Here is a 26,390-nt window from a genome sequence, read left to right as displayed (position 1 = left end):
GGTCGCTGCTTGCTACACCTGAACTGTAAGCCTCCAGTCGCGTGTCCCACTGGTGAGAACTGATTTCCCCCTGGAGGCCCTGATTTGGACACTGTCCACAACTTCAGCCTTCCCCCTTTGTGCTGTTTTCCTAACCTCAAACCATCTGAGCAGGGCACTATTTGCCCCATAGGAGGACTGCATATGTGCTGAAAGGCTACTCAGGGCAAACAGTGCTCGCTCCAAACCATTTCAGTTTGGGAAAACAGCTCAGGAGGAAGGTGTGAGCATCCTCTCCGTGCCTGCAACAGTCCCAATCCAAAGTGGGGCTGCATGGGCACAGGAACTGAAAACTCCAATTACACATCTGATTTCAAGGACCCAGGGTGAACCTGGGGAAAACATGACATACAGTTAAGAACATACCCAGGTGGGCCTAAGCTCCAGATCTCCAGGACAGGGATATCTCCACGAGGAAGCCATCGCAAGTGGAGAGAAACTAGAATAATGATAATGGAAGCTAGATCAGGAGGCAAGTAGCGAGGAAGGAGGCATGCCCTGGGGCACGCATAGCCCAGCCCCTGGAGGCAGCCCATTACACCCCGCACCGGTGCGCGCCTGGTGCGTCATGCACCCCCCCTCGTCACCTTAGAAATTAGCCCACTGGAAGCTAGGTAAAACCTTTCCTGCCTTGAGGCCAACATCAGGGTGGGCCCAGGTCACACGTGAATGGCCTACAGAGGGTCTGCAACTGTTCAGTAGCAATGATTGCAATGGCCTCTGGGTAGTGGCAGCCACTGATCTGTCCTCACACACCGGCCCCTTCCGCACATGCAGAATAATGCCCTTTCAATCCACTTTGCCGCTGGGTTTTCCTGTGCAGAACAGCAAAATCCACTTGCAAACAATTGTGAAAGTGGATTGAAAGTGCATTATTCCGCATGTGCGGAAGGGGCCACTGGGATTGCATTTTCCCACCCTTCCTCCATCCTTTGGCGTGCATGCTGCTGCCACCACAGGAGGGCGCAATAGCTTCTCCTTTTCCTCTCCTCCTCCATGGCCAGGCAGAAGGCAGGCATAGCTACTCCAGGCCTGTTTGCTCACTTGTCCGAGCCAGAAATGATGGCCATGTGGAGCAGCAGCAGCTGCCAGCCAGTGGGAGAAGCCAATGAGTGAGCAGCAGCTGCTAATCTTAGCCAGCACAGCTGTTCATTGGCCCAAGCACCAGAGGAAGAAACCCAGGGAAAGGGGGTGAAGCAGAAAGCATCTTGCTAAAGGTCCCCCAAATGAGCCCAGCTTCCTGCTTTTTTAAATATATTCAAAACGGGGAGATTGACAGGATCACTCCTTCCCTCCCGGTCCTCTGAACGAGGGCAGTTCCATCTGCCCCCTCGTTTTCTGCTGGATAAGACGATCCGTCTCAAAGAGTGTGGCTTCCACTGGGCTCCGGAAACCATAAGAACATAAGAAAGAGCCAGCTGAATCAGACCAGAGTCCATCTAGTCCAGCACTCTGCTACTCGCAGTGGCCCACCAGGTGCCTTTGGGAGCTCACATGCAGGATGTGAAAGCAATGGCCTTCTGCGGCTGCTGCTCCTGAGCACCTGGTCTGTTAAGGCATTTGTAATCTGAGATCAAGGAGGATAAAGATTGGTAGCCATAGATTGACTTCTCCTCTATAAATCTGTCCAAGCCCTTTTTAAAGCTATCCAGGTTAGTGGCCATCACCACCTCCTGTGGCAGCATATTCAAAATCACATGTGATATCACATGTTGCGTGAAGAAGTGTTTCCTTTGATTAGTCCTAATCCCCCCCCCCCCCCAGCATTTTCAATGAATGCCCCCTGGTTCTAGTATTGTGAGAAAGAGAGAAAAATGTCTCTCTGTCCACATTTTCTACCCCATGCATAATTTTATAGACTTCAATCATATCCTCCCTCAGACGTCTCCTCTCCAACCGCTGCAGCCTCTCCTCATAAGGAAGGTGCTCCAATCCCTCAATCATCCTCGTTGCCCTTCTCTGCACTTTTTCTATCTCTTCGATATCCTTTTTTGAGATGTGGCGACCAGAACTGAACACAGTGTGGTCGCACAACCGGCCGGGGGGTGGGTGGGATAAAGGTCTATCATGTAACATGATCTGAAATAGTGAAGAGTCTTGCGGTGCCTTAAAAACTGGGGCTTTTTTAAAATCAAGGCCTGACTTTTCATGAGAAACTTGAAAGCAGGGATGAAAATAGTGCTGCAAAAAGCAACAGAAGATGTCCTCAGGGAACCTGCAACACAGAGCTACATTTCTGTTTTGCCCGAGGATATCCCTGTCTACCTGCCCCTCTGTTGCTTATCTGAAATCTTTTGTTAATTTATGCCCAGACATAAAGCCCCTTTCTCAATGGTCCTTGAGTTTATTAGACTCTCTACTCGTTTGTAAACATGGTATGCACCCCCCCAACTTATACATCTTGGGTCAGGTCTCTCAGCCACAAACCCTCCCTGCTAATTCCAATCTCATTTTACTATTAACTGTCATCTAAAATGTCATCTGGAGAACTGGGTTTGATTCCCCACTCTGCCAATTGAGCTGTGGAGGCTTATCTGGTGAACCAGATTAGCTTGTGCACTCCAGCACACGCCAGCTGGGTGGCCTTGGGCTAGTCACAGTTCTTCAGAGCTCTCTCAGCCCCATCCACCTCACAGGGTGTTTGTTGTGGGGGCAGGAGGGAAAGGAGATTGTAAGCCCTTTTGAGTCTCCTTACAGGAGAGAAAGGGGGGATATAAATCCAAACTCTCTTCTTCTTCTAAATTATTTTCCAGTAATTTTCTTCTTTCCCTGTGGCCCGAACTATGATTCTGACCAACACCTTTAGAGAAGGGCCACCAGTTTTGACCAATAGTTAAACGAACAACAGTTTTAATAGTTGAATAGGTGAGAATTCCTTCTTGCAACCCAGAATTCTGAACAATGGTTTCACAATATAGCCAGGAACCTATGCTACTTTCCCCTGCTGGTGTTGATAATTTTAAATGTTCCCTCACCTAAAAAACTAACACAATGGAAGAAGGAAGGTTTAATGTAACCCTCCTTCAGGTTAGCATGTTTATCATCTCCAGGGATATTTTTATACAGAGGCATTGTGTTGCAATGGTATCACTTCCTTTTTCTTGCTCAGTTTACAAGTTTGACTAAGAGATTACTCATCTGTTGCTTAGAACTTCCTTTTATCTTGGACAGTTAGTTGAAACTTTTATAGAAAAAGGTTAGATAAATTGCTTTTTAAGAGTTGTGGTTGGCCATCTTGTTATGTCAGATGATCTCTTTTGCACCTGCTGGTTGGCTAACTACATTTATGTTGCTTATCTGTTATTTAGCAGTAACCAATCAGATATCTAGAAATAGCCACATGATTGTGATAAATCAAATTTAAAGACAGGCAGGACTGATATTTTTTCTTAAAATAAGCTTTCTTGTGACAAGCAAATCAGACTTCTCTAGCTGGAAGTATCAGGAGAAGACGTAAGATATATTGGGGAGATTTTGGGTAACAGACTATTTTGATGATCCCGGAAACCAGTGAGACCAAAGCTGAAACCTAATTTGCCTTTAAACTATCACTGGCTATAATATAGTTAAGCAATGGTAGGAATGCCTATAGTTTTAGCAGGCATTTCCACAATTTCTGTGCGATTAATTCTTTTGAGGCTTCTTTTTTTTGTCTTGCTCAATAAAAAACAATCTTTTCTTTGCGGAATGAAAGATAAACGTTTGTGCAGGTATCCTGTTTGGTTTGCTGGCTAACAGTTCAAAAGAATGGACTCGTTCCCTAAATTTCTGCATTAGCAGCGTTTGGGGCAGAAAAGTTTCTTTAATGTGATCAATCCTGGAGATCTCTGTGGCTAGTCGGTTTTTGTCCAGGCAGAACCTTGAAAACGGTACAGAGCAGAGTCTTCGAAAGGGTGCAAGGGAGAATCTCTCACTACAAGGGAGTATCAGGAAATGCGATTTTGCCCATATCATTTTTATAGCGGTGCAATTTAAAATTCTGCCTCCTTGGCCTGCTGGCTCCTTGGTCTAATGCAGTGGTGGTGAACCTATGGCACGAGTGCCAGAGGTGGCACTCAGAACCCTCTCTGGGGGCACATGCAAACAGAGTCACCCCCACTCCCACATCTAGGCTAAGGTGACCAGATGGTCACCTTTGTAAACCGGGACGGGGGGTAGGCGGCTGCATGCGCTTACTGGCCCTTTAGCGCAGGACAAAGTCGCCTGCCTCTAGGGGCTTGCTTGTTTCCCGCCTCTGCTGACAGAGCGGGAAACGGCTAAGCCCCCAGAAAACAGTGCTCTTTCGCCAGCAGCCCAGTCGCGAGGGTATCTGCGCTTACTGCCTTGCACCCCAGAAGGCAGTGCACGCGCAGTCTCCCGTGCAAATCAGGAGACAATTCAAATGGAATGGCCGGGACCACAGAATTGTTTGGAGGCGGGACTGTATCCCTACCAAAAGAAACAGGATCCGTCTGAGTCCAGCCCTGATCCTAGAGCTGGCCCTGGGGCCGCTGGGCTGCGCGATTATTACCATTAAAACCTAAGACCTAAGATTTTGGGGAAGTAGGTAACTCCTGTTAAAAGGCGCGTTTGGTTAAACCTCACTGGTTTTTCATGCGAAGAATTAAAGCGCTTATTCTTTACCTGGGGGGTAAAGAGTATTATTACCAACAGGTGCCTTAAGGTTTGCTGGCAATGTAGGAAGGCTTGCTTCCCCGAGGGTCAGTGAAGTTCACCCATTGGAAGAGTTGCATGGTTGCTTCAAAGCAAAGCTACTGACTACCACCAAGCTTATTCCCGAGTAACACACGCCTCGGAGCCAACCGTTTTTTCCATACTAAAACCTCAGTATTCAGGTTAAATTGCCATGTTGGCACTTTGCAATAAATAAGTGGGTTTTGGGTTGCAATTTGGGCACTTGGTCTCGAAAAGGCTCGCCATCACTGGTCTAATGGCTCCCCCTCAGAATGAAAGACGGCTGCCGGATCACATAGAATCGCTCTGCCTCACCTGCCGTCTCGGTCCCAGTCGTACACGTCAATTTTCACTGTCCTGGAACACAAATAACAAACAGGAGGAGAACAAAGATTACTTTTGCGGAAAGGTTTCCAACTTGGGGATCGTTTTGATCCTCAGGTTAAAACTGAAGGAAATGCTAGAAGCAGTAGAGTGGATAGCCACTATCAGGTTCCTCCCGAGTAGGGGGCAGAACTGCCTTTCCTTCCTCCTCCCAAACAGACGAGGCTAATGGAGTTGCTGTTGGTTAGGTGAATGAAGGCCTCCTCCTGAATGCACCATACCCAGTGGTGGGATTCAGCAGGTTTGCACCACTTTGGCAGAACCGGTTGTTAAAATGGTGCTTGTAAACAACCAGTTGTTAAATTATTTGAATCCCACCACTGGAACTGGTTGTTACATTATTTGAATCCCATCACTGACCATACCCCCAGCCAAGCTCTGACCTGTCATAGTCCCCGTTGCACAGGGCACGCACGGGGATGGAGAACGGCTGCCACACAGGGTTCAGGTTGTTCTTCACCACCTCTGTCTTGTGGCAGATGGTGAACCTAAAAGCAGAGAGAGAGGTCATGGCAGGCGGGCACAGGAAGCGAGCGTGGAAAAGAATGATTTCTTTCAAGATTGGATCTACTCGATGAGCTTATTTTATGGATCTATGTGTGGGCACTGGAACAATTTGAACTGTGGATTGTTATTGGCCATATCGTTCAAATGCACCATATTTTACTGTGTTATTGTCCTTCAGCTTGTACATTCGATCCATGCAAATCACCTCAAATATAGGAGAAGGTGGGGCATGTGTTTTCCAAACAAACAAACAAATAAATTGCGGTGGGAGCTGGGAAAGGGCAGACACAAACCCAGGCCTCTAGCCTAAAAAAGCCCCCCACTAGCTAGTTCTGAGCTTCAGCCCCTCCGCTCCTTTAAATTTCTCTTATGCACTGTAGGGTTGCCAGCCCTTTGTCTGAAATCCTAAGACCGTGGTGGCTAACCTTTGGCACTCCAGATGTTATGGACTACAATTCCCATCAGCCCCTTCCAGCATGGCCAATTGGCCATGCTGAAAGGGGCTGATGGGAATTGTAGTCCATAACATCTGGAGTGCCAAAGGTTAGCCACCACTGTCCTAAGAGCTTGGAGACGGTGGAGTCTGAGGAGAATCATGAAGACTGTGCCGTAACTTCCAGATGATTACTGGGATGATTGGCTGCCAGCTCCACATTGGAAAACTCCTAGAAATGTAGGGGCAGAACCTGGGAAAGGTAAGACTGAGGGTGGGCAGAGACCTCAACAAGGTATAATGCCATAGAACCCACCCTCCAAAGAAGCCTCTTTCTCCTGGGAAAAGAGGTCTAGAGATCAGGAGTAATTCTGGAAGATCTCCCGGTCCCACCTGGAGGATGGCAACCCATCCTAGATGTGACATCACAGCACCTTGGAGCCACTCTAGGAATTTCCCCAGTCTCAGAGCCTTTTACATAAAACAAAGGCAAAGCCTCTTCTCCTGTAAGTGATCTTGCCTAATAGAAAGGCCACATCCTCCTAACTCAGTGGTGGCGAACCTATGACACGGGTGCCAGAGGTGGCACTCAGAGCCCTCTCTGTGGGCAGATGTGCACAGAGTTCATCATGTGGAGGGCGGAAAAACGTCCCACCCCACACACATCTAGGCTGGCCTGAGCCGCTGGGCACGACATGTAGGTAACCCTGTTAAGTGCTGTTAAACCCCACTGCTTTTCATGGGAAGAACTAAAGTGCAATCCTTTACTTGGGAGTAAGTTCAGTTGCTGGCAATGGGGCTTGCTTCTAAACCCTCCTAGGGTCCTGATTCACCCATTCGAAGCATTGCATGGTTGCTTCAAAGCAAGGCCACCGACTACCACCAAACTTACTCCCGAGTAATGCGCACCTTGGAGCCAACCATTTTTTCTAAACTAAAACCTTAGTATTCAGGTTAAATTGCCGTGTTGGCACTTTGCAATAAATAAGTGGGTTTTGGGTTGCAATTTGGGCACTCGGTCTTGAAAAGGTTCACCATCACTGCCCTAACTTGATTTGGAAGTTTGTAGCTATTGATGCAGGAGAAACTGTGGCACATGGAGGAGAACAACGAACAGAGTTGCCAACTCTGTGTTGGGAAATATCTGGACATTTTGGGAACGGAGGTTTTTTTGGGAGTGATGAGACTTGGGTGGAGTGCAATGCCACACAGCCCTCCATGTTCTCCAGGGGAGCTGATCAAGGGGTGGTTTCCCAAGGTCATCTGGAAATCAGTTCTAATTTTGGGAGATCCCCGTCCCTCCGGGAAGCCGGAAACCCTAATTGTGAAGCCTGCAGCCAAATTTCAGTGCAGCCCTCCAATCAGTCTCCTGGTGAGAAGCCAGAAAGAATCAACAAGGCCAGCAGAATTACAGGCCTATTGACAGGACTGCTTCCTTTCATGGAGGAAGCTTCTTATTTGTTTTATTTTATTAGATATATATGTCATCCTTTTCCTCGTGGGCTCCTAGTGAAGGTGCATCTGTCTATGAATTAGGGCTGCCAGATCCAGGTTGGGAAATACCAGGAGATTTTGAGGGCGGAGCTTGAGAAGGGTGGGGTTTGAGAATGGGAGGGACTGCAGAATATAATGCCATAAAGTTAGGCTGACCAGACGTCCTGCTTTTGGTGGGACAGTCCCGCCTGGACAAAAACATTAATTTTGTCCCTGCGCCCCCGCGGGTTTTTTTTCAAGTGTCCTGTTGCTTTGAAGGCTGCCGCACTGCCTTCTGGAGCGCAAGGCAGTGCGGCAGCCTCCTGCGCGAGGCCGCAGGAGCCCATGGCCTTCTGGGGCGCTCCTGTTTCCCGCCCTGTCACAGGGCGGGAAACAAGAACGCCCCAGAAGGCAGTGCGCTCCTGTGGCTGCGAGCGTGTGCACGGCCGCCTACCCCCCGTCCCCGGAACTGGGCTGTGCTGTGCGACCACCTGGTCACCTTACATAAAGTCCATCTTCTAAAGCAGCCATTTTCTCCAGATGAACAAATCTCTGTAGCCTGGAAATCAGTTGTCATTCCAGAAGATCTCCAACTGCCAGTGGTATAGCTAAATAAAATGGCAGCACACACACACACACACACACACATACAGCTGCACCTTGCCTCCTTGCCTGAGGAGTTTGGGGCAGCATGTGGTTGAGTGCCAGTGAGTAGGGCTCACCTCACCCCCAATCTCCATGTGGAGGTCAGGAGAAGGGCCAGCCAGCTCGTCCCACCCTTGATCCTCATGAGGAGGTCGGGAGCGGCAAGGGCCCATTTGAGCCTGGCCTTACCCAGACTCAGACTGAGCTCGGCTGCTCTTGACCCTCCAGCTTTATACTGATGGCTCCTCCCCCAAACTCCACCTGACTGGAGGTGGAAGGAGCCAACAGGATAAAGGTAGAGGGCCAACATCAGCCAAGCTCAGTCTGAGTCTTGCTGAGGCCTGGCTCAAATGGGCTCTTGCTGCTCCAGACTGCCTCATGGGGATCAGGGGTGAGGTGAGCTGGCCGGCCCTGCTCCTATCTTTGGTTGGAGATGGGGGGGCTCTGCCCTGCCATGTGCCCCTAGGACAGGGGTGTCAAACTCGCGGCCCTCCAGATGTTCATGAACTGCAATTCCCATCAGTCCCTTCCAACATGAGCATTGGCTATACTGGTAAGGGCTGATGGGAATTTGTAGTTCATGAACATCTGGAGGGCCGCAAGTTTGACACCTGTGCCCTAGGAAGTGGTGCTTGGAGCTCGATTCCCCCCAGGCTCCCCTCAGCTATGCCAACTGCCAACCACCACCTGGCGGCTGGCAACCCTATTGTGAATGAAGGGGAGTCAAGTGATACTAGGAAGGCCACTGCATGCCCTGGGAGCACAAGTCTGCCAGTGTGCCATGTAGGCTGGGCGCCATGATGGTCCCATAGGGGGTTATTTCTTGCGTACGTGCCATCCTCGTTGCTGCGGTAGAAAACAAGGAAGGGGTCGGATTTGCCGAAGAAATCTTTCTTGTCAAGCTTGTTGGCGCACAGTTGCATGGTGACAATGTCCTGGAAGAGAAAAAGCTAGATCAGACCGAGGCGACATGGTGGTGATTAGAGTATTGAGAGCAGTAATGGGTAGTATGGGAACCCGGAGGAAATGGAGAGCGTGGGTGGGAAAAAGGGCAGCCCTCAGCACCAAGGCACTGGTTTTGAGAACTGGTCAGACTGTCAACGAACGAGGTAAAATGGAGAAGAAAAGATGATCAAAGTGGGTTTTACAGCTCAAAACGATGCTGATCAAAGCACATTGAGGTAAAAGGTACTCTGCGAGGCTGTGGTAGCAATCAGTGTTTGGGAAGAAAATGACAGAGAATGAGAAGGAAGACCTGTGAAGTAGCTGGGTAAGACAGGATGAACTAACATGCAGCAGCTCAGCCATAAGAAATCTGTCGAAGTTACGGGCCCTGTTTTCCACGGAGCAGATGGTCCCCGAGCCGTGGGGCCCTTAATTCCAGGCCACGGAATAGCTAAGCCAACTGTGCCTAGTGTGTCTCTGGGTATCAACACAGAGCTGTGTTTGCCCAGCGATTATTTCGGGCAGCGGTTTAAAGGGAACGTTCCATTAGCAGGTCTCCCTTTAATGGAGAGATCCCTTCGTCTTTTCCTGCCCCTTGAGGAAAGCCTCCTCTTAAACACTGGATATAAGAAAGAAGGGATTCGGAAAGAAGAAACGCGATCTTTCCGGCTTTCATGTCGGATGAATACTACCGGGATTGCCTCGACATCAAAGCTTAGGCAGCTCAGAATGAACATATACATTTGGAGAGCGGATACTTCGGGGATTTAACGCTGAAGTTTTCCATCATCTTTTCCCATTTTGCACAGATAGATTTATTTTACAAAACTGAACAAGTATTTCCATTAAAAAAAAAATCCTCCCCCAGTGAGATGTTTCATATAAGTTGCCAAGTTGTGGTGAAAATCATCTCTCCTTCCTCTAGAAAGGAATATGTAGGGAAAATGTACAGTTTTCCTTTTGGATACCATATCTAGCCCAGAGAACAAACTCACTGGCTGATACATACTCGGTACAGGCCATTGAAAGATCTTTCAGCTCCCTCCAAACAACTGTTCAAATTCATTTAAAACGTTTTGAGGCAGGAAAAAAATGTTTCCTCAATGGAGTTTCACTTTGTGTTTACACCAAAAGGTTTTCTTTCTAGCCTCAAAATGTTTTAAATGAATCCCCTTTTAAAACAATTCTCCGGCTGAAAGGTTTTGAAAACATCTTCCATGCATCTGTACGATCTATTGACTATGTTTCCCACACTTCTCTGCTTCCCTGAACTTCCTCCTCGGCGCCATCTTCTGAGCTCACTCAGTTTCCCCTAGTCCAGTGGTGGCGAACCTATGGCACTCCAGATGTTCGTGGACTACAATTCCCATCAGTCCCTGCCAAGATGGCTAATTGGCTGTGCTGGCAGGGGCTGATGGGAATTGTAGTCCATGAACAGCTGAAGTGCCATAGGTTTGCCACCACGGCCCTAGTCCGTTTATCTGCAGCATTTCTTTGTTCTTTTATTGGGGGGGGGGTGTCAATCTTGAAGCACTGAGTATATGAGGCAGTGGTGGCGAACCTTTGGCACTCCAGGTGTTATGGACTACAATTCCCATCAGTCCCTGCCAGCATGGCTAATGGGAATTGTAGTCCATAACATCTGGAGTGCCAAAGGTTTGCCACCACGGATATGAGGAATATAAAATGCAGCAAGAAACTGAGAATCATTGAAGCATTGATTCAACACAGAACTTAAAAAAGGGAAAAATCACGTAATGGCTGCCGGAAATCATTTCAAGGTGGTGAGTGCGAACAGTAGGGAGGATTGAAAATGTTTAAAAAAACGTTTTAGCAGATTTGTGCGGAAAGGGCCAATGACACTTATCACCCGTTCTTTCCCCAAGGAGCTCAGAACAGCTCAGATTTGGCTTCCCAGAAGTCTCTCATCCAGGCAGCTTGCAGACCTGAAACTGATGCTAGACATCTGAGAATCCAACATGCCATTTAGAAATAATATTGGCAAAAGTTCCCAACTGTCCATTCTCCGTTCAGATCAATGGGTCCAAAAAGCAAAGTTTGGCACAGAAGTAGACTTGAATGGGAGCTTGATTTTTAGAAAGCAATGGTTGTTTGTGAAGCCCATCCCTGCTTCCCTGCTGGCTTCTTTTCCACAACATTGGCATCTGAGTGACTGCAGTCCTACATCAAATATAGCCCTAAATACAGCCTTATATTAAATACAGCCAGGCATGCAGTGCCAGTGTGTCTCTTGCCCAAAAACATCACACAGTCTGTGTTAGTCTCTTCAAGTACAGATGCACTTGCAAGATTACTGATAGTGGCTCCAGAATCTCACACCTCTTTGGCTGAGATGTCTCCAACCCACGCTACAGTCGCTGCAGAAAGACTCCTTTCGGGTGTGTTCTGTGGGGGATTTAACACTCCCTCAGTGTCACTGCCATCTCCTTTCCTGCTCCTACCCCACAGTAGATATCTCAATAAAAAGGTCGTCCTGTAAACTATGGTGAACCTTGACTGGATGCTGTGTAAGGGAGTGCATAACACTCAAGCATGGATTCTTGTTTCTACATTCTTATTTCCATGTCCCATCCCTGCCCTGGCAAGTTTACTCCCCGGATGTAGAGAGGCACTCACCCGACAATTGCTGAGCTCTTCGGCAGAAAACACGATGGTACCACACTTTTTTCCTGGGACCCCCCTAAGGTGGGGAAGAGAGGGAGGGAGGGATAGAAAGAGCAGGAGACTTAGCACCAGTTCAGATGAGCTTGCCCACTCATAGCGGTCAGCAGAAATCATTATTATTCTTTCTCCAAGGAACATAAGACAAGATGCAGGATCTTTTCCTCTCCTTTTATCTTCACAACAACAGCCACACGAAGCAAATAAGGTAAGAGCAAGTGACTGGCCCAGGGGTCTGCAACCTGCGGCTCTCCAGATATTCATGGACTACAAATTCATGGACTACAAATGCTGGCAGGGGCTAATGGGGTTTGTAGTCCATGAATATCTGGAGAGCCGCAGGTTGCAGACCCCTGCTGGCCCCAGGTCATGTTGTGAGCATTGTGGCTGAGTAAGGATTTATTTATTTTATTTACACTATTTCTAGCCCACCGTTCTCACTGGGACTCAAGGCAGACGACACAGGGGGAGTCAATACAAACAACAAGTAAACACTGAAATAGGATTTGGGTTGCAGAACCAACCAGTAGTCTGAAAAACAGAACTGGAGCAAAACGTAACATGAAATGATGCGTAATTACGCACTAGGATCCAACTTAACAGCAAGTACAAACAGTAGTACAGACCCTAGCTCCCAATAATTTATCCTAATAACTAAAGGTTAGGAGGTAACGAATTTTAAAACTGTGTAACGTTCTCTCTGAATGATATTAGTGTTATAATTTTAAGATTACTAGATTATTAGAGTTATATGTATGCCTGTAGTTTCCCACTGACTCACAAGCAAGTGGGAGAAGGGCAGGTGTAGCATGCCTCATCATAAGCCCTGGGACTTGATAACTGTCCCACCTTGGGCCATGTTGGACACAGGTCCTGAGTTCTGATATATCAAAGGGGTAGGCAGGATGCTAGAACAACCTTTGCCCAAAGCAAATGGCAGGCAAAGTTCTTTCTGGGACTAACAGGCTTCTTGAAGATGCTTTCCTAGAAGGGAAATGACACAGAGGATCAGTTGTCAGTAATTCAGGTGCAAACCATGCACAGAATTGTGCCATTGTGCCCAAAAACTGCAGAGTGTGCTCTTATCTCTATTTCTTACTTATTGAGTGCTGCTTCCGAATAAAAAAATTCACAATAGCCAGTGTTTGTGTAACCCCCATGCCCAGAATGGGTTGGCCCAGAATGGGTTGACCCAGTAAGGGGGTGGAGACTCAGAGCAGCAGAAAGGCTGCAAGAGCTCTTTGCAGAAGACAAGGCTACCAGACTCGGACCTTGATTTCTATAAGCCCTTAACACCTTGTTAAGGTAATTGAAATATTGTAGGGAACTACTGGGAAGGTAGTTGTTTGTTTTTGCTGTGTTGTAAATGTTGGAGTTTATTGTTTCAGGGTTTCTTTTGTGGTTGTAATGGGTGAGAGTTCTCCTGGAGACCTTCATCATGTTGCAACCTGTTCATCAAGCCCTTGGAGTCTTCAGGAGCCAACCCACTTGCAAGAAGAAATGGACTTGGTAGTATCAGTAGACTGTAAATAGAAGGACTTGAAATGCAACCTGAACAGGACCTTGAATTGTAACGTTAAATGTTGATGTTTTAAAAGTGTTAATTGTAAAGAAAAGTAAACCATTTTGTTGTTTAAAAATTGTTGTTGCAACTCATTCCAAGTACTGCCCCACAGAACTCACAAGCTGAGGTTACATTTGGACTAAAGAAAGTTTACGGATTATTAAGCAGTTTGTCAGTTATCATTAACATTTTTGCATGTTTTTAACTGTGCCAATGAGTTTTTTTTCATACTGTTTCTTGGTCAGTTCTTTCCTCTGAATCTTGACATAGTGCTCTCATCAAAGCCATAAAAAGAGAAGAGTTTGGATTTATATTCCCCCTTTCTCTCCTGCAGGAGACTCAAAGGGGCTTACAATCTCATTGCCCTTCCCCCCTCACAACAAACACCTTGTGAGGTAGGTGGGGCTGAGAGCGCTCAGAAGAACTGTGACTAGCCCAAGGTCACCCAGCTGGCGTGTGTGGGAGTGTACAGACTAATCTGAATTCCCCAGATAAGCCTCCACAGCTCAGGCGGCAGAGCTGGGAATCAAACCCGGTTCCTCCAGATTAGATACACAAGCTCTTAACCTCCTACGCCACTGCTGCTCCCTAAGGTTGCTCCCATAAGGTTGCTGACTTCTGTCCTACTCCCTTCCATTATGTGTGGTGCTGGTTTTTTATTCACAGGGAGTTTTTAACGTGGTGGAGGACGTTCCAAAATGTGTCCCTTCATCTGCAAGCCATTCTGCCCATCTCTGTCTCCAGCATGTGTGAACCAGATCTAAGTCCAGTACTCTAACCACTATGAAACAGTGCCTTGCTTGTGATGGTGTGGCTGCTGATATGGATATGCTAGCTAGCTGATAAGGTTTTAAGCCATTGTATTTAATTATACAAGTTATCTGAGAATAATTCACAGGGCACCAAGCGCTTCAGAAACTTACTTTAGTTGGAAGAAACGAAACGCATGGGGCAGCCTGCCACTGAGCTTTTCAGAAGGTTTGGGAAAACAGGGCCCCTCATTAGAGATAAGAAGTTAGCAGAAGCTCAGAAAACGTTTGATAAGGGTGGAATAAAGGCTTAGTGGCGCAGTGGCTAAGAGCAGGTGCACTCTGATCTGGAGGAACCGGGTTTGATTCCCAGCTCTGCCACTTGAGTTGTGGAGGCTTATCTGAGGAATTCAGATTGGCCTGTACACTCCCACACACGCCAGCTGGGTGACCTTGGGCTAGTCACAGTTCTTCGGAGCTCTCTCAGCCCCACCCACCTCACAGGGTGTTTGTTGTGAGGGGGGAAGGGAAAGGAGATTGTCAGCCCCTTTGAGTCTCCTGCAGGAGAGAAAGGGGGGATATAAATCCAAACTCTTCTTAGTTGATAATAGCAACCAAAATCTCTGAAGATGACATAAGATGACATAAATAATATATGCCCAATTGTGGAAAGCAAGGTGGGCTTTGTAAAGGGGGAGACTTTAGGAGTAGCCCAGCCAATGGGTAAAGAGACAAAGTATACTAACAAGTAAATACAGGGAGGGGAACAGAATATGACACACACACACCCCGCACATCACAAGCAAGGGCTTTTTAGCAGCAATTGCGGCCGGTTGATTTTTTCTTCACTTAAGAACGTGCACTGAAAGGGTCACCAAATGTATCCTTTCCATTCCACCAGAACCACATGACTTGGGCCACATGACGCCCAGGATGCACGGCTCTACATAAACAGGCTGTTCTGGGACGGTTCCGACATATGGAAACAGACAGCTAAGAAAAGGTTGACATACAGCACTGATCATGTCCCTAATGGCCAAGCTCGGTGGAAAACAGGAGCTGCCTGTCAAACAGCTTTGCCTACATGACGCAGGGCAGGAATCGGAGCAAAACAGAAGAATAATCTACCTGGATGCCTTGGGGGCGAACCCACCCACCCCCTTGCCCCAAATGTATTTTTTTGTACAATGGGAAACATCCCAATTCCAGTGCAGTGGCATACTATCAGTTTTATGGTTCATTCGTGAGAGGCATTTTCTGTCAGGAATCATTAGAGGTGGAAAGAGACGGACGAGTCCCAAGTCGTTTGCTTCCTGTCAAACACCAAGGAGGCTTCAGTAGAGCCCGAGTGCCAAAGGAACAATCACTCAAAAACAGGTGTGCCAAGACAAGAAGTCCCTTCAGGGGCAGGATTCAAATGATACACTCCATGCCCAACCCTCCAAATTGGCCTGCCCCCCTTCCCCCGGCCCTGGTTTGGACCCTAAACTCCCTTTCTGTTTGCATTAGTTACTTCCTCTCATGGAAGACGAGGGGGGCAATTATTGCTGATTTCCCCCACTCCTGGCTGCCCTGTTTTTATGGCCACAGGGGGGCACAATCCCAAGGGTCAAAGAAGGCTGCAGAGGGAGGGAGAGGCGGCACAGGCCAAGCAGCAATGCCATAAGAACATAAGAACGAGCCTGCTGGATCCGACCAGAGTCCATCTAGTCCAGCACTCTGCTACTCGCAGTGGCCCACCAGGTGCCTTTGGGAGCTCACAGGCAGGATGTAAAATAGGCTGAACAGACGTCCCGCTTTTGGCGGGACAGTCCCGCCTTCAAACAATTTGTCCTGCGTCCTGCGGGTTATTTCCAGTGTCCCGATTGTGGAAGGCTGCCGCACTGCCTTCTGGGGCGCAAGGCAGTGCGGCAGCCTCCCCCGCCCGTGTGTGCGTGGCCGCCCGTCCCGTTTCACAAAGGTGACCATCTGGTCACCTTAATGTAAAAGCAATGGCCTTCTGCTGCTGCTGCTCCCGAGCACCTGGTCTGCTAAGGCATTTGCAATCTCAGATCAAAGAGGATCAAGATTGGTAGCCATAAATGGACTTCTCCTCCATAAATCTGTCCAAGCCCCTTTTAAAGCTCAGGTTGGTGGCCATCACCACCTCCTGTGGCAGCATATTCCAAACACCAATCACACGTTGCATGAAGAAGTGTTTCCTTTTATTAGTCCTAATTCTTCCCCCCAGCATTTTCAATGGATGCCCCCAGGTTCTAGTATTGTGAGAAAGAGAGAAAAATGTCTCCCTGTCAACATTTTCTACCCCATGCATAATTTTATAGACTTCAATCATATCCCCCCTCAGACGTCTCCTCTCCCAACTAAAGAGTCCCAAACGCTGCAGCCAATCCCCACGTGAGGACGGACAACCAGCACAGCTCCAGACAAGCTTGCCGTACGGAGACTCCCGCCTCCTTCTGTACACTTCCCTGCCATTTCACTGCAGGGGCCTGGCTTCCACTCTTTATTAGGACTGCTAAGCAATTGAATATTTTAATCAATTAACTGGGTAGCTTTGATCTGATTAATCAATTACCTGGCTCGTTTTTTTTCTAAATTACATGTTTCAAAGCAAAGTGAAGGTGCCCTTCCGAGGATCTCGGAGAAGTTTCCTATTAAGTTATGAATTAGCAAACGGAAGCTTTTGTTCCAAGCAACAGGAAAGGCCTTACTTAATCCCCCCCCCCCTTTTTTTTCGAACTCTGGAATATTGAGTTGGCTCTATTCCAAGAAGCCACAAGAGACAAAATGGCCAATAATGGGGGAGATCCATGGGGGGAGAGAGCCTGGATAAATGCTGCCCGGTTCAGTGTTCAACTATACCCCTGCCCCCGAACTCCATGTGGCAGGGGGCAGCTGCAAGGGAGGGAGGCAGCCCAGCAATGCCCCCTCATGTGACCTACTTAGATGGCGCCCAGGGCTGGGGTGAGCCATTGTGTTTGCCCAGGGTGTCGTTGGGGCAGCTACGTCCCTGTGCACCAAGCTCCCAAGAAGAGACCAAAGGTCAGTGCTGTTTACTATGCTTGGAACCAGTGGTGGGATTCAGCCGGTTCGCACCACTTCGGCAGAACCAATTGTTAAAATAGTGCTTGTAAACATTCAGTTGTTAGTGGGGTGCTGTGTGGTTTCCAGGCTGTATGGCCATGTTCTAGCAGCATTCTCTCCTGACGTTTCGCCTGCATCTGTGGCTGGCATCTTCAGAGGAGAGAATGCTGCTAGAACACGGCCATACACCCTGGAAACCACACAGCACCCCAGTGATTCCGGCCGTGAAAGCCCTCGACAATACGTTCAGTTGTTAAATTATTTGAATCCCACCACTGCTTGGAACCCTCTCTAGTGTCTCAGGCAGAGATCTTTCCCATCCCTCCTACCTGATTCCCTAAGCTGAGATGCTGAGATTTGAACCCAAGACTTTCTGAATGCCAAGCAGATGTTTTTCCACTGTACTACACAGCCTTTCCCCTTACTGGACAATTCTGTACATGCACACTGGCTCCCAGATAGCAAATGCAAAACACAACATGAGTTCCTAGCAAATAACCTCCTTTCCTGGGATATCCTTTTCTTTTCCTTATAGTTTCCTTAACATTGAACATACAATACTTATTAATTCATTGGCAAGGCATTACAGCTTCACAGCACAATGCGCTTGAGTGGGTGACCCGGCCGCTCTCCTTTCTTATCAAGACTAACAGATTTACTGTAGCTGAATTAGAGTTTGTCAACAGACTCTTTTATCGACAGACTTATTGGGACTTAGGTACAGACGGCACATATCTCAATCACTGCAGTTGTTAAGATTAACTTACTCCAACCAGAAAAACGGCATTATCACCAAAGATGGCTGTTGTGAATGGCCAGATAGGCATAACACAAGTTTATCTCTTTGGGAGCCATACATTTTCCCCCTTTCCCTTTGTCACGTCCTGCCTGCTCAGAGGACACCGGTGGCTCATTCCTCTGCCCAACACTGGCATCGCTGCCCTTGTTATGCGGCCCACAGCAAGCTGCTAGAAGGCTCAGAGAGCCAGCCCTGGAGTTGGGAACCCGTCCTTGGCCTCCTGCCATTTAGATCAGCGGCACTAGCTCTGTGCTGTGTTAGCAGCGCTAAGGAGGCTGCCCGTCCTTGGGATGGAAAGGGGGCTTATAACCGGAGCAGGGAATGAGCAAGTCAATATGAACAGTGACAGCATTACCGTTATTTCTGGGTCTGATCTCTGCACTCTAAAACCTTCCCCCGGTTGATGATCCCGCCGTTTCACCTGCCTTGGCCTAATGCACCTCATGCTCTGAGTGTAGGGGTAACTCTTTAACAACATTCCCCAGAAATCTTGTGCTTACGTGAGTGTCCGCTCCAGGCGCCCTCTTAAGGAGCCGATCACCTCCCCCAGTGCCACGTAGGCTTGTCCTAGGAAGTCCTGCCAAAAAGAGAAAGGGGGTGGAACTGGGAAACAGAGCAACTAGAGAATGGAAAGGGAGCCACTGCCCCCCAGTGAGGTGTGGACCTTGAACCTGGCTTCCCTTGGCCCTTGTCTTCCTCCACTATGTGCAGAACTCTCCTCTGACACTTTTTAATTCAGTGAAAGGTGTTGGTTTACAGTGGGCAGAAGTTCCTAGCACTGGCGGGGTCGCCCCTGCATTGGAGACTGGCTTCCGCCATGGAAAAGGGTGACGCATGAGAACCGCAAGGTCGAGGACAGTGGCGTATTTGCCTAGGGACAAGGGGTACCCTCTATCCCCGGGCGCCACTAATCTGGTCACGTGGGAAGCACAAAGTTGCCCCCCCACATGACTAGGAAAACAGCAAAGCAGCAGGATGTCTTTGGGCACCCTCGACCTCGCCCTTGTCGTCACCGCCCCGCTGAGCCCTGCCCCCCAGCCTCAGTGCTTATAAAAGCAGCTCTCGGAGGCCGAGGGATGGCAGTCGCTTCTGGCCTCCCCAGAGGGGAGGGCAAAAGGGACTGCCAGCTGAGAACTGGGAGCAAGGGGGGCGGCAGCAGGGGTGGTGGTGGCAGCCAGGCGTGGGGGGGCATCATTTTCCCCAATATGCCTCTGGTTGAGGATCCTGGTCACAGTATATGCCCCACTTCCCTTGATCAGGGTCCTCTGACATTGCCCTCTAATGGCCCACTTTCCTCTCCAACGTGGGCACAGCTGGGGTCTGTGGGCTTGCATTGGCTTGGCTGGGCTCCCAAAGAAGTTCTGTAACACCTGACATTGTACCTGCAACTGGGTGGGGTGGGTGCTGCAGAAAGAGAGCATCAAGCCCTCGGTGGCAGTTCCCTGACAATGGGATCGGTGACTGCTCTGAACCCATTCAGAAACAACTTGTGCTTTCACAATGGGGGATTTGCTGAAGATCTGTGTCAAAAACGAAGCAGGTTTCTGGGGCAAAGTGGGGACACCCAGACATGGCGTTGCCCTCTAATGACCTTCTTTCCACGGTTCCCCCTGTTTTCCTGTAACTTTTCCAAACCTGGTTTGATAACAATCTTTTGGGAAAGAGTAAAGTCGAAGCACTTTTGTGCACTGTGTGGATGGGAAGGTGCGCGTTTTTGCAAGCCTCGCCAGAGGCGGAGTGAGGGGGAACTGTGCCCAGGGCATGCGCGCGCCCTGCACCCCTGCTGCAGCTCCATCTGCCCCCACCCTGGAATGCCCCCGGAACGTCCTGCCGTGCTCCCTCCACGCCCCTTCCGCAGCTCCACCCAGGGCGTTGCACCCCACCCAGCCCTGTTGGCGCTACGCCACTGAGTCTCACCCCCTTCAGTGCCCGTGTCAGTTCTGCATGGCTCTCACTTTGCCCCCTAAACACCACTGGAAGGTTTTTTTCAACCTTTTGCGGGGGAAACTACCTCTGCTTTTGGAACGGCAACAGGAAGAACACTGAAAGCCATAGTGATGTGGGTGCAGGCATACAGAGCGGCCTCTCTTTCTCTTTCGCTACCAAGTTTCAGCTGACTTAAGGCGAGTTTTCCGGGCAAGAGACATTCAGAGGCGGTACGTAATTGCCTGCTTCTACATAGCAACCCTGATCATTTTTGGTGGTTGCGAAGAAAAGGGTGGGGGGAGTTCGACCCCAGATAGATCGGTATTACTATAAGGGTCCAGATCAATATAATACAGGTGTCGTTATTTGGTGGGCTCCAATCCAAGGACTAACCAGGGCCACTGAACTATCCGGGTCAGTCCCCACGCTGTTCTAGCCCCACTGCACTTGACCACCAGAGGGCAGTGCAGCCACCTTAGAACACAGGAGGTCTCTTACCTTCTACAGGCCAGGTTGAGCAAGGCAGCATGGAAAAGAAAGTTAGGAGCAATTAATTACTTGAGCTAATTGAGAAGCAACCCTACCCGCATTTCCTCCATGACTGGTAACTGTCGGGCCACTGGGGATCCAAAGACCTGGAGCCAAGTATATTTAGAAAAGGAACAAAGCAGAGCCAACCCCACGTACAACGGGTGAGGGGCTCGGTTTGCTAGAGAGAGTGACATTTGGTGTTTCGGTTCTGTCAAATACTACCTCCTCCCCACAGAAAGAAGAAGAAGAAGAGGAGTTCGGATTTATATCCCCCCTTTCTCTCCTGCAGGAGACTCAAATGGGCTTACAATCTCCTTGCCCTTCCCCCCTCACAACAAACACCCTGTGAGGTAGGTGGGGCTGAGAGAGCTCCAAGAAGCTGTGACTAGCCCAAGGTCACCCAGCTGGCCTGTGTGGGAGTGCACAGGCTAATCTGAATTCCCCAGATAAGCCTCCATAGCTCAGGCGGCAGAGCTGGGAATCAAACCCGGTTCCTCCAGATTAGATACACGAGCTATTGACCTCCTACGCCACTGCTGCCAAATTGGCAGGACAAAACTATAAACTTGCCACTCCCAGATTCTGACTTTGTACTGGAAGGACTTTGTACTGGAAGGAAACCAACATTGTGCGGCTTTTCAGGCACCAGTCTCAAAGCAAGACTTATTCCTGTGGCCATACACGCTATACTAGGGCTTCCATGATAGCAATTCCAAGGGAAAGAGCAGAATGCGGGGTTTTTTTTGCAGACTTTCAGAAGTTGGTACTTGCTGGCATACACATGACTCCTGTTCATCTGCCCTGAGGGAAGAGAAGTTGGCATCGTACTCACATGCTTGGAGATGTTGCAGGTCTTGGAGTCCACGTTGTAACTGGAAAAGCACAGAGAGGTTAGCATTCTCAACCTTGGCCTAAAGCAGTGGTGGTGAACCTATGGCACTCCAGATGTTCATGGACTACGATTCCCATCAGCCCCTGCCAGCATGGCCAATTGGCCATAGGTTCGCCACCACGGGCCTAAAGCATGGTTTGGAGAGGGCGCCTGGTGTCAGGGCAGGCTCAGCATTATCGGCTCCTCGCCAGTGGTGAGATTCAGCTGTTTTGCACTGGTTTGGGCGAACCGGTTGCTAAAGGCTGAAACCTGGTGGCCCCCATGGGGGGCCACTGGGAGGCCTGCCCTAGCCAGGAAAGGCCACTCCGGCAGGCCACCTTCTCTAGCCTCCCCCTAGCCCAATATCAAAAAGCAGCCAGGTAAGTGGATGGGGGGTGAGAGTGGCGGGGGGAGCCCCTGGGAGGTGAATTGGTAGTGAACTCATTGGAATCCCACCACTGCTCCCCGCCAAGACTCATACCCTCCAGGAGGGGGCATGCGGCTGATCCCTGGAGCCTCCAGGCTGAGCTACGCCTCTTTGCAGATGCTTTTTGACCAGATGAACAGAGTAAGGTTGCCAACTCCAGGTTAGGAAATTACTGGAGATTAGGAGGTAGGGCATCGGGAGGGCGGAGTTTGAGAAGAGAGTTTAGAAGAGATCTGGTGCTCTAGAGTCTACCCTCCAGAGTCTCTTTTCCTCCAATTGGCCATGCTGGCAGGGGCTGATGGGAATTGTAGTCCGTGAACATCTGGAGAGCCGCAGGTCGCAGACCCTTACTCCAGGGGAACTCCTCTCTCTCATATGGAGATCCACTGCAATTCCAGGCGATCTCCGGGTCTTGCCTAGAAGTCGACAACCCAAGAACAGGGCAGGGAGGTGGGTGTAGGAGCATCAGCCAACCAACCACTTGCTCTTTCTGTTGGCAGCAACCAGTTCCAGAGGGCAAATGAGAGGACAGAGGCAAGGGGGAGAGCCCATTCGGGTTAGGCGCCCATAAGGTGACCAGATGGTCACTTTTGTGAACCAGGACGGGGGGGGGGGGTAGGCGGCCGTGCATGCGTGCGCAGCCGCAGGAGCGCACTGCCTTCTGGGGCTTGCCGTTTCCCACCCTGTCACAGGGCAGCAAACAGCAAGCCCCAGAAGGCCGTGCTCCTGCAGCCGCGCGCGTGGGAGGCTGCCGCACTGCCTTGCGCCCCAGAAGGCAGTGCGGCAGCCTCCTAAAAATCAGGACAATTTGAAGAACCCGCAGGACGCAGGACAAATTGTTTAAAGGTGGGACTATCCCGCCAAAAGCAGGACGTCTGGTCAGCCTATCATTGCAGGCACCTTGCCTAAGACTAGAGTCAAACTCCCTCCCCCCAAGTTTGCAACTGGTACTGAATCCTTCAATGTTGAAAGGGAGGGAAGAGCTAAGACGAGGGGGGGAATAATGAAGGAGAGCAGATGATGGGAGGTGGGGGGAGAGAGAACGGAAAGCGCAGCAGGTGACCGGAAATGACTCACACGTCAAAACGCAGGTTCTGCTTCTCCTCAAAGTAATAGTCGAGCATAAACTTGCGGACAAAGTCTGGGTTCAGGGTGTTGTCAATCACTTCCGTGCGGCCAAACTGGGCAGAAGAAAACAGAAAGAGTAAAGAGAGGTGCAGCAATATCCTGTGGCCCTTCCCATCGCTGGCAGGGGGTGGGGGGTGGGGGGTGGGTGAAGGCTACGACTAGGAGGATGGCCTGGTTTCATTCCTCCCTATCTAATCCCCAGTTTGGGATTAAGAGAACCAGACAGCAAATGATGAGTTCCTTCTGGCAGAGGGGCTCTGTGTATGTGTGGGTGGGTGTGTGGCAGAGGCCCGCATCACTGAGCCAAGGATTAAGTAGTGTGGGATGAGGCCACAAATTGTCGGCGGTCCCTCAGCCAAAGGGCTGCTTTTGGAACTGAGAATCAATTTAGCTGCTGCGGTCGTCTCATCTCCCCCTTTACCGGGGAATTAAGTTACAGCTCGAGTCTCTCAGTTGCAGCTCATGTGTTCGAGCATCTCTCGGGTACAACGGGCAACTATAGAACTCATGGTGTGTGTGTGTGTGTGTGTGTGTGTGTGTGTGTTTGTGTGTTTGTGTGTGCGTGCGTGTGTGTGTGTGTGTGTGTAGAAACAGGAGGCCCTCTAACATTGGCCGATTATCCACCAGCGCTCCGGCGTGCACTGGGAGCAGAAGAGCACTGCACTTCCTCTTTGCAGCACACCAAGAGAGGAACAACTAATCTTGTTCCAAATGCACTTCCTCTTTGCGGCACACCAAGAGAGGAACAATTAATGTTGTCCCAAATGCACTTCCTCTTTGCAGCATACCAAGAGAGGAACAACTAATCTTGTCCCAAATGCACTTCCTCTTTGCGGCACACCAAGAGAGGAACAACTAATGTTGTCCCAAATGCACTTCCTCTTTGCAGCATACCAAGAGAGGAACAACTAATCTTGTCCCAAATGCACTTCCTCTTTGCGGCACACCAAGAGAGGAACAACTAATGTTGTCCCAAATGCACTTCCTCTTTGCAGCATACCAAGAGAGGAACAACTAATCTTGTCCCAAATGCACTTCCTCTTTGCGGAGCGCCAAGGGAGGAGGTGTGTCGGGGCAAGATTTCTTGTCTCGATGCGCTTCCTGTTGCCCTGTCTGTGCTTCTCGCTTGCCACTGGGAAAGCAAGAGCACTTCTGTCGTGACTTTTTGTGCCAGAGCGGGGCAAGTGTGGGGAACTCCTGCAGTAGGTAATCGGTCATCAAGGCTGGAGTAGGATATGGGAGATCTGGGTTCCTGTCCCCACACTGCCATAAAGCTCCCTGGTTTACCTTGAGTCAGTCACTCTGGCTCAGCCTAACCAAACTCACATTCTAGAGCAGTGGTGGTGAACCTATGGCACGGGTGCCAGAGGTGGCACTCAGAGCTCTTTCTGTGGGCACGTGCACACAGAGTGAGTCATGTGGGGGGGGGGGGAAAGCACTGTTAAACCCCACTGATTTTCATGGGAAGAACTAAAGCGCGATCCATTACCTGAGAGTAAGCTCAGTTGCTTGCAATGGGGCTTACTTCTGAGTAAACCCTCCAAGGGTCATGATTTACCCGTTCGAAGAGTTGCACGGTTGCTTCAAAGCAAAGCCACCGACTACCACCAAGCTTACTCCTGAGTAACACGCGCCTCGGAGCCAACCGTTTTTTCTAAACTAAAACCTCAGTATTCAGGTTCAATTGTCGCATTGGCACTTTGCAATAAATAAGTGGGTTTTGGGTTGCAATTTGGGCACTCGGTCTCAAAAAGGTTCGCCATCGCTGTTCTAGAGGGGTAGCTGTTCGAGTCACTTGCCATAAAACAGAACAGGTGTCCACTGGCACCTTAAAGGTTGAAACACTTATTACGACATCGGCATGTTGTCAATCAGAGTTACTTCATCAGATGCATGAAACGAACATCCGTGTATACGTGTAGCTTTATGTGCAAATGTGTCTGCCCAACGGATGCACGTGAAAGGCATGGAAGGAAGTGAGCGCTGACTCAAGAAATCGTATGGTGGAAGAAGGGCTGTTATCTGGCATGTTGTTAAAATATTGTTCACCTTCTGTTACCTCAGAAGGGTACTGCAATGATAAAAGGGTGGCTGGGGGGGGGGGCGGGGAGAGAACCGTGTACGTTAGACCTGCCAATGTCCAGGTGCAGTCTGAAAATCTCCTGGATTTACAACTAATCAGCAGATCACAGTGATCATTTTCCCTAGAGGAAATAGACGTTTTGAAGGGTGGGATGTGTAGCTTCACTGAGGGTTGTCTTCACTAAGGTAGCTCCCTTCCCCAGAAGAAGAAGAAGAAGAAGAAGAAGAAGAAGGAGGAGGAGGAGGAGGAGGAGGAGGAGGAGGAGGAGGAGGAGGAGGAGGAGAAGAAGAAGAAGAAGAAGAAGAAGAAGAGGAGGAGGAGGAGGAGGAGGAGGAGGTGGAGGAGGAGGAGGAGGAGGAGTTTGGATTTATATCCCCCCTTTCTCTCCTGCAGGAGACTCAAAGGGGCTTACAATCTCCTTGCCCTTCCCTCCTCACAACAAACACCCTGTGAGGCAGGTGGGACTGAGAGAGCTCCGAGAAGCTGTGACTAGCCCAAGGTCACCCAGCTGGCGTGTGTGGGAGTGTACAGGCTAATCTGAATTCCCTAGAGAAGCCTCCACAGCTCAGGCGGCAGAGCTGGGAATCAAACCCAGTTCCTCCAGATTAGATACACCAGCTCTTAACCTCCTACGCCACTGCTGCTCCTGGAAGAGAGATAAACACACAAGCTAGTGGGAACATCAGCCCATTTTGGCAGAGAGGCCACTCAGCAGTGAGGTCCTGGCCTGCTGAAACGTGCCGGGCAACGGGAACACAACCAGGGAGCTTCCCTGGCTCAACTTGACATAGATGTTTTTCAAAACCTCCCCCTTCATCCAAAGAGCTCAGTCAGGGCAGCAGACATGACTACCCTCCCTCCCCCCTTCCCCCTTCCCGGTACCCCTGTGAGGTAAAATTAAGCTGAGAGTTCAAGGTCGCCAGGTGAGCTTACTAGGACAGAGTGGGAATTTGAACTCTGCATCCCCTTAGTCGCCACCTGACCCGCTGGGAGGAAAAAAGCGAAGCTACTTACTTCACGCCATTCCTTGTCCACGTTTCCTTGGACGTAGAGAATCACAACTGCAAGGATAAATGGCAAAAGAAGATGTTCAGAGCCGGGTGTGCGTTTCCCATAAAACCTTTCCCCAGTGGTGGGATCCAAAAATTTTAGTAACAGGTTCCCATGGTGGTGGGATTCAAACTGTGGCGTAGCACCAATGGGGCTGGGCGGGGCATGACGGGGGGGTGTCCGGGTATTCTGGGGGCGGGGCATTCCTGGGCGGGGCTGTGGCAAGGATGCAACCGCTGCGCCGGTCCTTGGGCGGGAAACGAATGCACGCAGGCGCAGGCTGCCACGCACGCCGGTGCACCTCCTGCTAGACTGCTTCAAGTTCTGCGCGCTACTGCTGAGGAGCGGAGGAGGGGCGTAACTAAGGCAAACATCACGTGGTAAAATCACCAA

The 26,390-nt window shown here is 49.7% G+C and overlaps 1 protein-coding gene across 1 annotated transcript in view; it reads right to left on the bottom strand.

Annotated features, from left to right (window-relative positions):
• CPNE9 (copine family member 9) overlaps positions 1 to 26,390 on the bottom strand; it is a 94,645-nt gene that overhangs the window by 18,744 nt on the left and 49,511 nt on the right. The window contains exons 4-12 of the mRNA XM_048487304.1: positions 25,962 to 26,008; positions 22,814 to 22,917; positions 21,271 to 21,310; positions 20,406 to 20,408; positions 18,482 to 18,558; positions 11,738 to 11,801; positions 8,987 to 9,090; positions 5,481 to 5,585; positions 5,029 to 5,070 (exon numbers count right to left, since the gene is read on the bottom strand). Coding sequence (XP_048343261.1) covers positions 5,029 to 5,070; positions 5,481 to 5,585; positions 8,987 to 9,090; positions 11,738 to 11,801; positions 18,482 to 18,558; positions 20,406 to 20,408; positions 21,271 to 21,310; positions 22,814 to 22,917; positions 25,962 to 26,008 — 586 coding nt within the window. The remainder of the gene's footprint in view (positions 1 to 5,028; positions 5,071 to 5,480; positions 5,586 to 8,986; positions 9,091 to 11,737; positions 11,802 to 18,481; positions 18,559 to 20,405; positions 20,409 to 21,270; positions 21,311 to 22,813; positions 22,918 to 25,961; positions 26,009 to 26,390) is intronic.

Source organism: Sphaerodactylus townsendi, linkage group LG03, assembly GCF_021028975.2.
Source record: "Sphaerodactylus townsendi isolate TG3544 linkage group LG03, MPM_Stown_v2.3, whole genome shotgun sequence".
NCBI lineage: Eukaryota > Metazoa > Chordata > Lepidosauria > Squamata > Sphaerodactylidae > Sphaerodactylus > Sphaerodactylus townsendi.
This window is presented reverse-complemented; position numbering and strand designations above follow the sequence as displayed.